Here is an 18,840-nt window from a genome sequence, read left to right as displayed (position 1 = left end):
ACCACCATTCGCGTGAGATGTTTACTCAGCCGCCGTGACCCGAATCACGGCAGGCGACTGACTGCTGCTTCCTATAGTTTTTCCATGGAGACCAACCACTCGAGGCTTAACCGTTGTGGTACCCCAATTCCCCTCACAGCGAAAACGTAGAATTCTCTTCCTTTCTCCTGCCTCTTCCTGTTCCTACAATCTTTCAACCCTCAAGAGTCGGGTATACAAACACCTTGAAAGTTCACATTGACTTTTCACACATTTCTCTTAATTTTTCTTTCATATATATATATATATATATATATATATATATATATATATATATATATATATATATATGAGAAAGGTCTTTTGATTTAGCTGAAGACTTAATTTTACATTCATGCATCTTATCTATGTTGTCCTGATAACTGATAGACTGCCATTATTAATGTTATCATCATCTCGTATCACTTAGCACCATACAGTGTCTTTATGTAAAAGGAAAACACAGATGCGCACGTACTGAAATACATGTTAAGTTTATAAGGAAGAGAGAGAGAAAAAAAAATAAAAGTCCTATGTTTTCGTGGTGATAAAACCTCCTCTGGGTTAGACATACATTAAAACTAATTAAGATTCCTTCTTGCTCTGTTTTTGTTTTTTTCCCACCTCCAAAATTTTCTTTAGATTTTCTCTTAAGTTCGCTAAAACAACGATACAAATCGGTAAAGATTTGTCGTCGATGAATTTGCATAATCTCTAAATGTAGAATCACATCAATATCTTTTTTTTTTTTTTTTGACATAGAGGATGACTTAAAGGTGAAACCATCCGTAGGGATCGAATGAATGCTAAAACTACAAGTCAGATATAAACAACCATATGGATTGTACCAACTTCAACACATCTCCATGTGGCGGTGTGGTCAGCAACAGTGGCTCCCGTGGCGTTAGAGAAGAGAGAGAGAGAGAGAGAGAGAGAGAGAGAGAGAGAGAGAGAGAGAGAGAGAGAGAGAGAGAGAGAGGACCTCAAAACACTCTGTTGAACGAGGGCATGTGAGATACTGACGAAGGCCTGCGTGGTGGAGGTGGTGCGTAGCGATGGGAAGGCGCCTGGCCAACGGAGGAGGGCACGACTCTCCCGCCGAAGAGCTTGCGCGAACACTGCAATGTTAGGGGAAAGAGAAGATGGTGAATTATCACATGTGAAGATAACGCTACTTGTTAGCAGTCTTGGAGAACCGTCTGAAGCAGTGTGGAAGAGGGTGTGTAGCGGGTGCTGTTCTACCATACACAGGAGGGAATGCGGTTTGTAAGTGTACTTACACTACAGTCCACAAGTGGCAAGTGAAGGCCCTTTCCGCAACTTTGTGTGTGTGTGTGTGTGTGTGTGTGTGTGTGTGTGTGTGTGTGTGTGTGTGTGTCCATCAGTTTGCGTCTTCCTGAATTATCAAAGGTTCTCTAATGGGACAATACATGATACGTGCCAAAATCAAGAAACTGGGACGTCAAAAGAGAGAAGAAAAAAAAAGTGTCGTCAAAAAGGGAGAGGGGGGGGGCAAAAAAATAAATAAAACATATCCATAACAAAGAAATGGTTCAGAGGACTAGGGCACACAGGAGGCTTGGCGCACGCGCACGAGCACGGAGGTGGCGCGAAACACTTTTAAAGGGCAAGACCGTTGTTCTCCGCCGCGCCCCCACTCCCTCCTCTGCCAGGAAGACTTACCATATCGCCTAATCCCCCGGCCATGCCCACGACGACGGCAGCGGGGACGAAGCCGAAGTTGCACAGGAAGAAAATCATGTAGCAGTCATAATAGTCCAAGCGCACGGCGAACCACACCGTGCTCGTGACCCACAGCGAGAAGCCTGCGACCATGAACGCCAGCAGACGCGCCGTGTTCTTATTCAAGTCCAGAAGTGAAGTCTCCGATGGAAAGCTGATATGCTGAAGAAAAAAAGAGGGAAATGCTACGTAATACACACACACACACACACACACACACACACACATATATATATATATATATATATATATATATATATATATATATATATATATATACATATAGATAGATAGATAGGTAGATATGATTAATACACTTGTCCGTGATGATGTAGTATGATGGTGAAATCGCACTTCCGCAGGAGTTCGTACAATTGTATTCAAAATGTCATTTTTTTTTTTATACATGTGGCACGAAATGTTTCGTGAAGACAAAAAAAAATTTCATCAGGTGCCAGTACTTAACCCAAGTTATTTAAATCCCGCCGTCCAAAACCAGTCCTTACAGACCAAGCACTGTCTGTCTGGCCATGACCGTTGTAAAAGAGTGAGTTTGACCTGGATAGCTGGATGTGTCTTGAACAACGTCTTTTTATGTTTTCGTCTTTTGTCAGTTCTCTCATAATGATTTGGTTAATGCTAGGTGGGTTTTGAAATTGCCTGGGGACAAATCAAAGTTCTTATATTAGTAATTTAGATAGATTTGATAACGTTGCGTGTGGCATAATCAGCAGAGGGGTATAAAATAACGGGATTTTCAACATCTATGGGGTGATCATTTTCATGACAGTGTTTAGAGATCGCATTTTTTGTGGTCATCCCTGCGCACTGAATGACGGTGCCAATAACACCTCTCTGTTACAGTTTTACCTTCTGGCCAATGCCTTAAATTTCTGTCTGGCCATTGCCCTTGCATTTGACAGCGTAAACACTCCTAATTGTTGCATGATTTGGCCTACTGTTTATCAAGATCTTACTGACGGTGTTATTGTACTCGAAAGCAACATTGCAAACACTGTTTTTTTTAGAACATGTCTTAGATTAGCTATGTTGGGAGAATAGGGCAACACTAAACATTTAGACTCATCCTTATTTGTCACATTTTTGTTACAAGAAGCTTAGAATGTCTTCTTAGCTTTCCATTAGGCTTTGTTCACAACCCAATTAAGATAATATAACTGCGTATGGGACCACATATCCGCAGTGCTCTTAAAAACATAAATATAACTACAGACATTTTTATAAAAGAATCGTGTACTGAGAAGTAATTAATATAGCTCTCAGAGTTGGTAGGCTTCCGGTAGATTTTAAAGGACATATGATTAGTTTCTCTATTTATCAACACATCTAGAAAGGGCAGTTTGCCTTCTTTTTCCCTTTCCATCTTGAATTTGATTGTGAGGTGGATGTTATTTGATTATATTAAAGAAAACATCACAGTTTTGGGAGGATGGTCACAAGGACCACACATCATCCACGTATCTAAACCAGACTTTCAGATATTATTGATTGAAGTTAGAATTTCAGTCTCAAGATATTCCATAAATGAATAACTAAGACTTGGGCTAAGAGGGTTTCCCATGGCAAGACCAAATTTCTGTCGATAACAATTACCTTCATCTTGGAAAACACAGAGCTCAACTAAATCAATGAAAGTTTTCATGGGCTGAGATCGGGCAATATCCTCCTTAGATATGTTATGTTCTCATGAATGGGGATTTTCGTGGAAAGGGAATTCACATCAAAGCTAATGAGTCTATGATCGGGCAAATTTATGTTTCTAACTTTGTCAACAAAATCCAAGCTATTGATAATATGCGATGAAGAGGGTTTTTTTTTTCCCTCCCCTTGAACATGGCTAAGATGTTTTGCTAACCATTTAGATGACTTGCGACTAGGGGAATTAACAGATGATAGATTGCTCTCTCTCTCTCTCTCTCTCTCTCTCTCTCTCTCTCTCTCTCTCTCTCTCTCTCTCTCTCTCTCTCTCCTTAATCTTCCTATCTATCGCCGTTTCTCTCTTCCCCACATCTGTATCTATCTGTCTCTATTCATATAAACTCGTCGAAGAAAATCTCACCCCAAAAGGTCTCCCTCCAATCCTTTCCCTACAACTGACTGTGGTGCAGCTTTGAAGTTGTAGAATACCCTCGAGAAAGGCTCCTTGGGGTTATACGACGATATACCGATCTGTTTATCATACATCCATCTTTCTATATGCTTATCTATCTATATATGTATATCACGTTCAGTGGATAGTTTTACGTATGATGATCTGAATGATAATTCATGTTCTCATGCGTGCGTGGGATATGAAATTGTAGCCATCGGTCTCTCTTGGTTCAATTGTAGAAATAAGGCCTGTCAGGCAATTGTAGCCTAGCCTCAATATAGCCTACGCTATGCCCGCTTTGTTTCAGACCTGACTACGTTAGGGAGTTCGTTGTCTTATCATTATTAAGCTCTTATCTCTGAGTCAGGCTCTTGTCTTAACTTCAGATTCTCGGAAATGCCTTAGAACCATGTCCTCATTTCATACTTATTCACTTCTTGTCAAATCTCTAAGTTCAATTCTTATTTTTGAATGTTGAATGTGCGTTTTCTCTTGAATTTTGCATCATTTCAAGGGAATCTTAGATATTTCTTTTCATTTTAAGGGCTTTTGAATATTTGTTGTTGTTTTTCTAATCTATTTCTTCAGGTTACTTTCTGGTAATCTGGTGTTTGTCCCCAATTCCGTCTTTCATTGTCTTACATCATGTCCTTACATTACTAGACCATGAATTATAAAAACCTTCATGATATATTTCCTTACAGCCCGAGGGGAAATATGAACATATCCATACATAAATAAATACATGCATACGTACATACTACGACACGCAGGGAATACGTGGGAAGTATTCTTTCTCCCCTATCCCCAGGAATAATATATATATATATATATATATATATATATATATATATATATATATATATATATATTTTTTTTTTTTTATACTTTGTCGCTGTCTCCCGCGTTTGCGAGGTAGCGCAAGGAAACAGACGAAAGAAATGGCCCCCCCCCATACACATGTATATACATACATCCACACACGCAAAATATACATAACTACACAGCTTTCCATGGTTTACCCCAGACGCTTCACATGCCTTGATTCAATCCACTGACAGCACGTCAACCCCGGTATACCACATCGCTCCAATTCACTCTATTCCTTGCCCTCCTTTCACCCTCCTGCATGTTCAGGCCCCGATCACACAAAATCTTTTTCACTCCATCTTTCCACCTCCAATTTGGTCTCCCTCTTCTCCTTGCTCCCTCCACCTCCGACACATATATCCTCTTGGTCAATCTTTCCTCACTCATCCTCTCCATGTGCCCAAACCACTTCAAAACACCCTCTTCTGCTCTCTCAACCACGCTCTTTTTATTTCCACACATCTCTCTTACCCTTACGTTACTCACTCGATCAAACCACCTCACACCACACATTGTCCTCAAACATCTCATTTCCAGCACATCCATCCTCCTGCGCACAACTCTATCCATAGCCCACGCCTCGCAACCATACAACATTGTTGGAACCACTATTCCTTCAAACATACCCATTTTTGCTTTCCGAGATAATGTTCTCGACTTCCACACATTCTTCAAGGCCCCCAGAATTTTCGCCCCCTCCCCCACCCTATGATCCACTTCCGCTTCCATGGTTCCATCCGCTGCCAGACCCACTCCCAGATATCTAAAACACTTCACTTCCTCCAGTTTTTCTCCATTCAAACTCACCTCCCAATTGACTTGACCCTCAACCCTACTGTACCTAATAACCTTGCTCTTATTCACATTTACTCTTAACTTTCTTCTTCCACACACTTTACCAAACTCAGTCACCAGCTTCTGCAGTTTCTCACATGAATCAGCCACCAGCGCTGTATCATCAGCGAACAACAACTGACTCACTTCCCAAGCTCTCTCATCCCCAACAGACTTCATACTTGCCCCTCTTTCCAGGACTCTTGCATTTACCTCCCTAACAACCCCATCCATAAACAAATTAAACAACCATGGAGACATCACACACCCCTGCCGCAAACCTACATTCACTGAAAACCAATCACTTTCCTCTCTTCCTACACGTACACATGCCTTACATCCTCGATAAAAACTTTTCACTGCTTCTAACAACTTTCCTCCCACACCATATATTCTTAATACCTTCCACAGAGCATCTCTATCAACTCTATCATATGCCTTCTCCAGATCCATAAATGCTACATACAAATCCATTTGCTTTTCTAAGTATTTCTCACATACATTCTTCAAAGCAAACACCTGATCCACACATCCTCTACCACTTCTGAAACCACACTGCTCTTCCCCAATCTGATGCTCTGTACATGCCTTCACCCTCTCAATCAATACCCTCCCATATAATTTACCAGGAATACTCAACAAACTTATACCTCTGTAATTTGAGCACTCACTCTTATCCCCTTTGCCTTTGTACAATGGCACTATGCACGCATTCCGCCAATCCTCAGGCACCTCACCATGAGTCATACATACATTAAATAACCTTACCAACCAGTCAACAATACAGTCACCCCCTTTTTTAATAAATTCCACTGCAATACCATCCAAACCTGCTGCCTTGCCGGCTTTCATCTTCCGCAAAGCTTTCACTGCCTCTTCTCTGTTTACCAAATCATTTTCCCTAACCCTCTCACTTTGCACACCACCTCGACCAAAACACCCTATATCTGCCACTCTATCATCAAACACATTCAACTAACCTTCAAAATACTCACTCCATCTCCTTCTCACATCACCACTACTTGTTATCACCTCCCCATTTGCGCCCTTCACTGAAGTTCCCATTTGCTCCCTTGTCTTACGCACTTTATTTACCTCCTTCCAGAACATCTTTTTATTCTCCCTAAAATTTAATGATACTCTCTCACCCCAACTCTCATTTGCCCTTTTTTTTCACCTCTTGCACCTTTCTCTTGACCTCCTGTCTCTTTCTTTTATACATCTCCCACTCAATTGCATTTTTTCCCTGCAAAAATCGTCCAAATGCCTCTCTCTTCTCTTTCACTGATACTCTTACTTCTTCATCCCACCACTCACTACCCTTTCTAATCAACCCACTTCCCACTCTTCTCATGCCACATATATATATATATATATATATATATATATATATATATATATATTTTTTTTTTTTCCAAAAGAAGGAACAGAGAAGGGGGCCAGGTGAGGATATTCCCTCAAAGGCCCAGTCCTCTGTTCTTAACGCTACCTCGCTATCGCGGGAAATGGCGAATAGTATGAAAAAAAAAAAAAAAAAAAAAAAAATATATATATATATATATATATATATATATATATATGTATATATATGTATATATATATATATATATATATATATATATATATATATATATATATATATGCAGTAGATGTTACCGAACTCCTCGTGCTTAAGGTTACACCGCGAGTGAAAAGACACTTTGGCGAGGCTGCATCACTGAGAGTACAGTCCCGCCAAAGAACATCTCGCTCTAAAGTAATCTACGTTTACCCAGTTGCTGGAACAAGCAGCCGGCTGTGCGAGTGCTGCAGGAGCCACGGGAGGGACCCGTGGCTATGCGGTCATTATAAATGAGGAGAAAAAAAAAGAACACAAGCAACTCAACTTACCGAGATGAGAAACATGATGCGGCTTGTCACGTAAATGTAACCCACGTTGATGGGAATGAGGAGAGAGAGTGCGATCACCAATAGCCCTGTGAAGGAAAAGGACAAGATTAATTTGATCTTTACCAAATCTTTGGTACGTTAGCTGAGACGGCACGGACAGCGGAGGACGCTAATGATGGCCATCTCATTAACGCTATACAGTATACATATAACCGTAGCTTGAGACAGGTACCTACTCTATCGACCAAAGCTCTAAGGGTGGATGAACAGCTGGGTTGAATGTGGACCGACTGCCGCAACCAGGACTCGAACCTATGCGCTCGATTCTGGGCGGCCCTTGGGTGCGTCACGGTTAGGAACAATAACTGTTACACCACAGGAGGTCTTAATCATACCAGTTCCAGTAATATATATATATATATATATATATATATATATATATATATATATATATATATATATATATATATATATATATAGTATACATATGACATCAAAATTAGGATCATTTTGTGGTAATTCAAAATATAATGACATTCATGTCTGTCATATCCTCTTAGCTCCTGTATATTTAAGTATATATATATATATATATATATATATATATATATATATATATATATATATATATATATATATATATATATATATATATATGTAACCCTTTACAACGGTGTATGTCTCCTGTGATCAATATATTCATTGTGTTTGGTCCTAGAATTACCCTCGAGATTCTCCAATTGGTGGTCATTACCTGACGTTGACAGCCAAACCAGAGATAAGCCCAAAAACCCAAATATGTTGTTTGTTGGGTTTCATCCCGTGTATCGTACGTCTGGCTCATGTTGCTACACCTGGCAACAAGACCTTCCGCCGAATCTAACAGACATGTCTCAATACACGGAGCATTTATAGTTAGCAGTGGAGAAAGGACGCTGTCCATTTTGCCAAGATGAAGACAGACCAACAGCTTCTTATGTTAGGTCTACTGAACAAGTGGTGGAAGAGCTCGAACTGCAGTACCCCTTGAGCACAATAGTTCTTAAAATGTATCATTTCGCTGTGGCAGAGTCAGGTTAGCACAGATAAAGAAGAGAGAGCGCGGGGTTTGAGTGGATCGGCGATTCAAGAGAGGAGACGTAAAGCGAGAAGAGGAAGCCAAGTGTGGTGAAAAGGAGTGGTCATCTCCGTAAAGATTCATGGACGAGGAAAGTACGTGAATCAGTGAGATCAGTTGAAGTGAGAAGTTTGGGAGATGGAGACATTCACAGACGACCCCGTATTGCTTCCTTCTACCGGCATGGACAACTGTCTCGTGAGAGTTAGCTTTTCAGTGCAGGCGAAATTCGGTATATATATATATATATATATATATATATATATATTGTCCCTGCGACTGAATGCAGCGCAGCCCTTACAGCAGCAGCAGCCCCGGGGGAAAAAAGAAGTATAAGGTGACCAGGCACAATACCAGGTTCCCAATCAGAGAAGGGGGCCTTAGGGTAGTTTTGAATCGATAAAAGTTCGTATGTCGGTTTCCGTGTGAGTTGGTATGGAGAGGGACCGGGTGGGAGTGAGGTCTGCCGTACGGGTGACATTTGTAAGCCCAAAAATGCAATAACAAAAAACACAGGTGAGGAGAAGAGAGCGGATGTTTTAGGAATGAAATTGGTTAAGGACGATAGACGGTGTGAGGAGAATTGGTCATGCGAGAAATGACAGCGCAAGAGAGAAAGGCGAGGTAGCAAATTAAGTATGATCGAGAAAGCTGGAAAACGTGTATGTTTCAAATTGTTTAGACGTGTGGAAGAACGGAAGAAAGGAGGACAAAGAGAAAATGAAAGGTGAAGTGAATAAAAAGAGGCTTTGAGTCAACGGGGCCTGGACGTGCAGGAGGGTGAGAGGCGTGCATGGGATAGAGCAAACCGAGGGGATGTGGTATGCAGGGACGTGCTACCAATGGAACTGAACAAGGGCATGTCAAGTGGTTAAGGGAGACCACAGGCTGGTGTGTGGGGGTTTTGGCTGTGGACAGGAACCTCTGGTTTTGGTGCTCCTGGCGCTACCTCGTCACACGCAAGAAACGACCAACCAGTATAAAGAGAGGAGGAAAAGGAATATACATTGTGGCGAACCTGTCAATTGTCTCAGTTGGCAGTTGGATAAGTGAGCCGCCAGACGAAGCCTTCTTTGTGGCCTTTACTTACCGAAGCATACGTCGTCATAACCGATGACAAAGCCAATGGATGAACCCCACATTAACTGTGAAGGAAAGAAAAAAAGAAATTATTAAGGATATCTGGCAACAACTTTATTTTATAGTTACCAGCGTTTGTATTATATATTCTTTTTTTTTAAGGAAAAAAATTGTATTATTCATTACAAAAAGGTTTAGATCAAGTTATTCTTACTCGACAAAGACGAGGAATAGTTTAATCTGGCTGTTGGGTCAAATTCCTTCCCCAACCCCCTCCCATGTCCAGTGTGCCCTGACGGTGTCGCGTAGGGCCGCGTCGACACGAATATGAGAATCCACGGGGGACATTCTGATCTGTTTATATCTGAGTTTTATGAGACGTTAGCACTCGCAACTCACCCTCTCTTTGGTGAGATGTGAGTGCAGTTGGTGCACCCTAGTTTCCCTTCCTCCTCCTCCTTCTCTCCCCTTCAGTCAAGGATTATGTTTCCGAATGGACCAAAACAGGTCTTTCTCTGACTTATAAGAGTGAGTGGAGACCAATTTTACGGCAAAGTAGATGAGAGAGATGTGTATTAGTCTGTGTCTGAGAGTCTTTTGGCCTTAAAGAGGGAGAAACACTGAGTGTGGAAGGGGGAGTGTGAGATTTTTTTGAGAGACAAAGGTCTCCTGTGAAATTGAGTGGAAAGAGTAACGATATCGGGAGAGAGAGAGAGAGAGAGAGAGAGAGAGAGAGAGAGAGAGAGAGAGAGAGAGAGAGAGAGAGATAATGAGATATCTGAACTGTGCGTTTAGTGAGCCACACTGGACCGACCTGTGCCACGCTTACAGTCGTACGTTTTTTGTTTTTCGTCTGGCGAAGGGGGGCGGGGGGCTATGATGAACGGAATCCTGTTTAAGTACGGACTTCGCCTGCTCCTTGGTGGACGGGGGAAGGACAGTGAAGAGACAGAAACAGGAGGAGCGGAAGGGGAAAAGGAGATTCGAGCCTCAAAAAATTGGGAGGCGTCTCCTTGTACTGTGTGTTTTGACTAAGCTACTTCTGAAGGATGGGGGAAAAATAGCATCTTTCCAATAGATATGGAAGCGGGGAGAAAAGACGATAGATTTCTGGACGGAGGAGGGAAATAGATGGTCGAGCATGAAGTAATGAAAGTTGATCTCTTGACGGAATCTTTCACAGGTTCTGGAGACATGGGGGTGCGTGTGGGCCCCACGCGAGAGAGGTATGGAGTGGTCCAGAGCTTGGCATGAGTTGAGGGGGGGAGGAATGAGGCAGAAGCCCAAACGGAGGCACTGTGATGGAGGAGAAGGAAGAAGAAGAGAAGAAGAAGAAGAAGAAGAAGAAGAAGAAGAAGAAGAAGAAGAAGAAGAAGAAAAAGAAGAATCTCATCTGGGACGCTCGAATGAGCATGATTCCGTCTCGAGAACCGTCCGTGCCCTGTATTGTACAGCCGTGAAATCATATTCGAGTGGGCACAGCTGCACAGAGTCGAGAGGCAGATAAAGAGGAGCCTCCCCGCACCCACCCACGATTTTAAGGATTAATGTCATTCATGTATTCTTGGATATGTATCCTTCCTATTCTTGAAAACATTTTTCTTTTTTTCCACGAAAAAGAGGAATTTTGGGTCAGCCGCCACTTTGGAGACGAATGCATCGCTTTCCCAGAGAAGTGGACTTTGTGCAACTCGAAAGAAAAAAAAAAAATGAAAAAAGAAAGAAAATAAACATCCACTGTTCACCCTTCCCCTCCACCACCACCCAGTCCGTTGTGGAGGACCGCCACCAGATGGCACTAGAGAAGCGTCAGGTAGCAATGGCCATCGACGAACAATCAGTCTTTTGTTGTAGTTTATCAGTGCGCTTATGTGTGTGTGGCCACGTCCAGATGATAATGAAAACCATTAATTTCAGTCACGCCCAGATAGATCAACGGAGAGGAGGTGAGGAGGAGCAACCACTGCACCCTACTACAGTAGGACACTGAAGGATAATAGAAAAACAGAAAGAAAAGAATATAAGAATATTTACTCATCGACTGCAGTGATAGAAAACGAGTGTCGAGAAGCCTAGCACTGAGCGAAATCGCCCATGGCTTGCGATACATTCTTAACTTAAAACTCTAACGCTAGAAGTTCTCACTAGAGAACTGGGCTTCATGATTATTTATTTATTTTTGAGGCACATTTGAAGTAGCTTTGTGCGCAGGGCAGGCAAGAAAAGCACAGAGACACAGGAGATTCGCCGGTGAATTATGGTCAGAAATTTTTTATAGACCTCCTGTGTTGTGTAACGGTTAGCGTTCCTGACCGTAACGCACTCAGGGGCCGCCCAGGTGGGTCGAACGCATAGGTTTTCGAATCCTGGTTACGGCAGTCGGTCCACAGTCAACCTAGCTGTTCATCCAACCCTAGGGAGTTGGTCGATAAAATGGGTACCTGGGTCAGGCTAGGATATATATATATATATGTATAAAAAAAAAAAAAAAAAAAAAATATATATATATATATATAGCGTCAATGGGATGGCCGTGCCGTCTCAGCTAACATAAGAGATTCGGGCAATAGACATCACAAGATATTCGGACATGCCGATATGGTTAGAGGCTATAGACATTCATTCAGGAATGACCATGTCACTTCAAATCTGTATCATTTTAGGGGTCGCATCCGCTCTGTTAGCGATTGCGCGTGGAGAAGCAGCGGGGTTATCTGTCTGCTTATCGTGGGTCCAGCCTTTCAATAACAAGATAAACATTTGATACGGTAGTATGTTGAAGCAGGTGGAGAACACGAACACATGAAAACCGGGCCGCCCGCAGTCGTTCGCCTCCACTCCAGCTGTCATGTGCAGTATATATATATATATATATATATATATATATATATATATATATATATATATATATATATATTCCTATGAGCCCACAGGGAAAATGAAACACGAAAAGTTCCCAAGTGCACTTTCGTGTAATAATCACATCATCAGGGGAGACACAACAGAGGAAAACAGTGGACGAAGCCTCTCACAACAGAGGAAGACAGTGGACGAAGCCTCTCACAACAGAGGAAGATAGTGGACGAAGCCTTCATAACAGAGGAAGACAGTGGACGAAGCCTCTCACAACAGAGGAAGACAGTGGACGAAGCCTCTCACAACAGAGGAAGACAGTGGACGAAGCCTCTCACAACAGAGGAAGACAGTGGACGAAGCCTTCACAACAGAGGAAGACAGTGGACGAAGCCTTCACAACAGGGGAAGACAGTGGACGAAGCCTCTCACAACAGAGGAAGACAGTGGACGAAGCCTCTCACAACAGAGGAAGACAGTGGACGAAGCCTCTCACAACAGAGGAAGACAGTGGACGAAGCCTTCACAACAGAGGAAGACAGTGGACGAAGCCTTCACAACAGAGGAAGACAGTGGACGAAGCCTCTCACAACAGAGGAAGACAGTGGACGAAGCCTCTCACAACAGAGGAAGACAGTGGACGAAGCCTCTCACAACAGAGGAAGACAGTGGACGAAGCCTCTCACAACAGAGGAAGACAGTGGACGAAGCCTCTCACAACAGAGGAAGACAGTGGACGAAGCCTCTCACAACAGAGGAAGACAGTGGACGAAGCCTCTCACAACAGAGGAAGACAGTGGACGAAGCCTCTCACAACAGAAGACAGTGAACGATAACCCTCACAACAAAGGAAGACAATAAGCGACCCCCCCCCCCCCCCATCGCAAGACAGGCGAAAGGCGAAGACAAAAAAAAAAAAGACATAAAAGAAGAAAGAACGAAGACGAATGAAGCGGGTTTTTAGACAAATGAAGCGGGTTTTTTTAAACGAATGAAGGGGGTTTTTGACGAATGAAGGGTTTTTTTTTAAACGAATGAAGGGGGTTTTTGACGAATGAAGCGGGTTTTTTTAAACGAATGAAGGGGGTTTTTGACGAATGAAGGGGTTTTTTTTGGAGCGTCACGTACCATGCCCAGAAAGCCGAAGACCACGATCGAGACCTTGAGGGTGGAGGCTGTACAACATTGGTTCATCACCACCATAACTTCTTGTGACTGCATTTTCTGAAACACAGAGATATCATTAGATATAGATACATGTCGATAGATACTCAGATAGATGGATAAAGATAATATCTTTTTCTCTCGTACTCTATTGCTTGGTTTTTAACCTCTTTTTTTTTTTTTAACTATGGGGTTAGGGGAGAAGGAATATTAGTTATGCATGGGGCTAGGGAAGAGAATATACGACCCATGCATGGGGATAGGCGAGAGAGAATATACGACCCATGCATGGGGATAGGGGAGAGAATATACGACCCATGCATGGGGATAGGGGAGAGAGAATATTACCCATGGATGGATCTGCAAGAGACACAAGCAAGACCAGTGGGGAGGCTGTACAATTCGACACAAGGAATGTCAAAGGAACGAGTCTCCACGATCCTCCACTCACCTCTGCTCACACTCGCCAGTACACCACGTTTCCAAGGAGCTATGCTAGAAGGAGGAAGAGGAGAGGAAGTTAAAGAAACGAGTTTCCATGTTCCTCCACTCACCTCTGCTCACACTTGCCAGTACACCACGTTTCTAAGGAGCTATGGCAGAAGGAGGAGGAGAGGAGGTACTGGAGGTTCGAGGAGAACAGAGAGATACGTTCACAAGAGCGTCATGAGATGAAGCAATCTTAGAAGAGAGGGAGGCGGTATACATTGTCAAGCGTCGACCCAGAGGGCTAGACGTGGGAAAGAAAAAACAGAAGACAAATCCAGAATGTTGAGCAGGTGGTTCAGACAGCATGGAATGTGGGTTGGAGGGTGGATGATGCCATGGTCCAGACCATGAACAATACCTGGTACAGTCAGGCTCCTGTGTGTGTGAGCCAGAGAGTCGCCATGTCTACTTATCTGGTACTTCCAGGTACCTGGTACGTTTCCATGAAACCTCTGAAGTACTCCAACCCTTAGTGATAGCCAGGTGTATGTTAAGACACGATGGAATTTTGGGCCCTAAAATTGGAAACTAGTCAGGAACGTGTGGGATGAGCGTGGAAGCATTTATCCACCTTCTGAGTTGAAGGCGAAAAAGAAATCTTCATTTGTGTAATAGCCACAGATCATTGTCAGTCCAACACGTGTGATTTCCACTTTCTATCTAAAATTGGAAGAGAGAGAGAGAGAGAGAGAGAGAGAGAGAGAGAGAGAGAGAGAGAGAGAGAGAGAGGAGCGAGACCCAACGACTGAATTTATGTTCTAGGAGAGAGAACGTGATATATGTCAGTGTTTTTTGCTCAAGAGAACACGTTTGCGAATGTATGAACTGGTATGATAAAGTCTTGGACCGTTGCACAGGCACACCTGCGTGTCATCATCCCTCTTATCAACAGATGAAAATGTTCCCTTAACTTTTCTTTATATCATATTTTCTAAGACGTTGATATTGGCTATCTTGGCCCCTGGCTCCGTGTGGCTGAAGATAAAACGCTATGACTGTTTCTCATGACTAACCACTGATGACGGATTTGTAGGAGGGGGAAAACTCTTGAAGAGGGGGTGGAGGGGGGGGGGTGAATTCGTTGAAGAGGTTCCTGAAGGTGTTTAGCTGAAGGGATGGGTTTTGGGAGCTGAATGTTTCCTGGAGGGACGAGTTGTAGGAGACGAAGACTACTTTTGGGAGGGAAATTGTGTTGGAGGATACTTCCCGAGTGTTGGTTTGAAGGGACGGGTTCTTGGGAGGCTGAGTCCTCCAACGATTTTTCTGGGAGGAGCTTGTCCCGGTCGTGCGTGCGATGACGACGAGAAGAGAAAGCAAAGTTTGAAGGGTGCTAAAGAAGAGAGAGAGAGAGAGAGAGAGAGAGAGAGAGAGAGAGAGAGAGAGAGAGAGAGAGAGAGAGAGAGCTCTGAACTCAACGTAAGGCGCGTCCAGACTGCTCCACCAAACTCTCCAGATTCGCGAACTGAACCAGGTCCTTAGGACAAGGCCCGACGATAGTTCTCATGAGTTCTCCAACACGGAAACAAAGCTGTTAGGCTATTCAATATGTCATCATGGAGATCAAAAAATGAGAATAAGAATGACAATAATGATAATGATAATGATATGATGATGAAAATGTGCGCTACTCCCTCAAAGCCTACATCCTACAGAAGGACAGAGCCAGCTCTCTTGCCACAGAGATTTCTATGCCTTACAAGAATAAACAGAAAACAGATATTCCATCTGTCTAGTTTTCGCTCAGGAGACGAAGTACTTTCTTGCACACACACACACACACACACACACACACACACACTCACACACACACACACACACACACATCCTGACTTGAACTATGCATCATTGTGAAAAAGACGAAAAAAAGTAATCACGTTTCTTCCCTTAAGTCGAATATGTTTATATCCTCTTTTTTTTTTTTTCCACCTAAGATCTTAACTCTGAAACGTACAATTACAAATTGCCTCTTCAGACCCGAACATTCTTTTTTGTCGGAAAAAAAGCTGTGGACATTTCCTTTCCCTAAAAAGCTGTGGACATTTCCTTTCCCTAAAAAGCTATGGACATTTCCTTTCCCTCAAAAGCCGTGGACATTTCCTTTCCCTAAAAAGCTGTGGACATTTCCTTTCCCTAAAAAGCTGTGGACATTTCCTTTCCCTAAAAGGCTGTGGACATTTCCTTTCCCTCAAAAGCCGTGGACATTTCCTTTCCCTCAAAAGCCGTGGACATTTCCTTTCCCTCAAAAGCCGTGGACATTTCCTTTCCCTAAAAAGCTGTGGCCATTTCCTGTCCCTAAAAAGCTATGGGCATTTCTTTTCCCTAAAAAGCCGTAGATTTTTTTCCCTAAGAAGCTGTGGACATTTCTTTTCCCTAAAAGGCCGTAGATTTTTTTCCCTAAAAAGCTGTGGATATTTTCTTTCCCTGAAGCCTATGTTATTCAAAGTAAACTAGAAATGAGTCGATTGGAAGTAAGGCAGAACCTCAGTTGTTATAGACTGATAAGTCGGGAATTGGTGGTTTGAGTGATGTGGTTACAGTAAATGTCTAGATTAATATATCTAGAACTAGTGTCTAGATTGATATGTCGACAGCGAATGTCTAGAGTGTGCCAGGGGAACGTCACAGTCGAAATCATACTTTACGAAGACAAGAAAGAAGTTTTGCCATGGAAGTAGAACAAATTACGAAGAAATTGAAGTCAGAGATTCCACTTAATTGCAGATATTTCCTTATGCACGTTGACCTTAATACGAGAACGACTTAGAACCGATAGTTCCAAAAGGTGTAATCAACGGGAAGGCCTCACCTCAACATCTGTATAAAACTGGTCTCAAAAACGTATACAAGAATCCTTCGACATTTGCGATAGCGGATTCCCGAACGAGTGAGATTAAATCCGGTCAAAAGGATCTCGCTTGTTTTTTTTTTGGTTTTGTTTACCTTTAAGGAGTTGGTGGGTGTCCCTCGAGGTTCTTGCAGAGTCCTGTGCTCAGAGAGCTACGTGAGGAAGAGGGAGAAAGAGAGTGTTAGGGGGGGTGTGTTTGTCCCTGTGTCCTACAATCCTCTGGCTCTCTCTCCGTGGCTGCTGGTGTGACTGGCTGAAGAGGATTCACTCGATGGTGATGGGGGAGAATTGATAACGGTGCCTGGTGTGCCCCTCTGATAACATCACGATAAGAGCGCTGAAGGAAATGTGGATAGCTGGGGGAGGGTGGGGGTGTAGAAGGGAGGATGGAGAGTGGGTGGGGGAGGGGTAAAGGCAGAGAGAGAGAGAGAGAGAGAGAGAGAGAGAGAGAGAGAGAGAGAGAGGGTTGCAAGACTTCGTCGTACCTCCCCGACACTAGGGACTGGGGGAGAAAGGGGGAGTGAGTGAGGGTGGGTGGGGGGAGAAGGAGATTGCTAACCATTGAACTGTTCGAGGCAGAGCTGAGCACAGCCTGGTGCCGGTGTCAGCGGAGGTGAAAATCTCTCTCTCTCTCTCTCTCTCTCTCTCTCTCTCTCTCTCTCTCTCTCTCTCTCTCTCTCTCTCTCTCTCTCTCTCTCTCTCTCTCTCTCTCTCTCTCTCTCTCTCTCTCTCTCTCTCTCTCTCTCTCTCTCTCTCTCTCTCTCTCTCTCCATTGTGACAGAGGAACATGATGTGTTATCTTTGATCCATGTGTGTGTGTGTGTGTGTGTGTGTGTGTGTGTGTGTGTGTGTCTGTGTGTAGTGTGTCTGTGTGTGTGTGTGTGTCTGTGTGTGGACAAGAAATGAACCTGTTTGTGGGAGTAGCCATCATTTCTGCTGCTTCCCAAGCCACCGTGGCCTCTTAGAAAGAAAAAAGAAAAAAAAAATGGTGTTCAACATTGACGATGGCTCTTAGTTCGTCGTGTGACTATCTTATCTAACGTATCAGGGATATTCCGCAATCACTTGATAAACTCGTAGATAAACATGAGATAAGGCACCTTACAACCCCCAACCCCCCAACCCTCCAACTGCCAGGGAGGTTGTAAACTTCCTCTTCTTTTATAACCCATCGACTAACGCCACCTCCCCCAAAGCATACAAACAGAAGAGGGTTCTACCACTAGAATCCAAGAGTCCTACTTCCTTTTGAAGTACGTTATCCGTGGCTGTCCACTGACCTTATTGGAGAAGGTACTTAGGCCGTGAGATCGAAGTGATATACGATAGACGTCAGAGCGTCCTTTGGACTTTGCAGGTTATATGGAGACTTGGTCAGTGTATCTATCAATGTCCTGTTTGCTACTGAGCCCAACACATGTTTCAACGAGTTTTGTATGATACTGATTGCATAAATGGGTAGATCGAGGTCACAGGCCTTTAACCTTGCAGTCGACATTGGGCCCCAATGGTGCGCTCAAATGTGTAATTAATCTCATATGGAAAGAAGAATTGGTCTGAATAATGTATATGAGGTATAATACCAGGTATTAATGCTCACACGAGTCTTGATTGAGACAAACTAGTTTTGAAGAATGAATTGAGGTTAGGTCTTGAAAATTCTTCACTGTATAAATGAAGAATAAATCACCACCTCGAGACACGAAACCCTTTGCCAAGATGTCTTGGCTGTGCAGTAAGAGCAACACTTTTATCAGTGAGTCTTGCCTTATCCTTATCTTTACATTCTCAACAAACACCCAGGTTTCTGGGACTCCACAATCA

The 18,840-nt window shown here is 43.1% G+C and overlaps 1 protein-coding gene across 1 annotated transcript; it reads right to left on the bottom strand.

Moving 5' to 3' along the window:
• Positions 1-926: 926 nt before the first annotated feature.
• LOC139763204 (uncharacterized) lies at positions 927-17,286 on the bottom strand. The gene is made up of 6 exons (XM_071688969.1): positions 17,112-17,286; positions 13,647-13,742; positions 9,676-9,730; positions 7,469-7,554; positions 1,702-1,923; positions 927-1,136 (listed from the first exon to the last, which is right to left on the bottom strand). The coding sequence occupies exons 2-6, from the start codon at positions 13,737-13,739 to the stop codon at positions 1,002-1,004; spliced, it is 591 nt and encodes a 196-aa protein (XP_071545070.1). The 5' UTR covers positions 13,740-13,742; positions 17,112-17,286; the 3' UTR covers positions 927-1,001.
• Positions 17,287-18,840: the final 1,554 nt, after the last annotated feature.

The sequence above is a fragment of the Panulirus ornatus genome, chromosome 3, assembly GCF_036320965.1.
Source record: "Panulirus ornatus isolate Po-2019 chromosome 3, ASM3632096v1, whole genome shotgun sequence".
Lineage (NCBI taxonomy): Eukaryota > Metazoa > Arthropoda > Malacostraca > Decapoda > Palinuridae > Panulirus > Panulirus ornatus.
Note: the sequence above shows the minus strand (reverse complement) of the source record. Positions and strands in the feature narration are given on the sequence as shown.

Bases quoted from the DNA above. Each gene is read 5' to 3' on its own strand.
- LOC139763204 (XM_071688969.1), bottom strand. From the start codon at position 13,739: ATGCAGTCACAAGAAGTTATGGTGGTGATGAACCAATGTTGTACAGCC. The intron at 9,731-13,646 runs GTACGTGACGCT...TTTCCTTCACAG, and splicing joins TCTTCGGCTTTCTGGGCATG to TTAATGTGGGGTTCATCCAT. The intron at 1,924-7,468 runs GTAAGTTGAGTT...TTTTTTCTTCAG, and splicing joins GCATCATGTTTCTCATCTCG to CATATCAGCTTTCCATCGGA.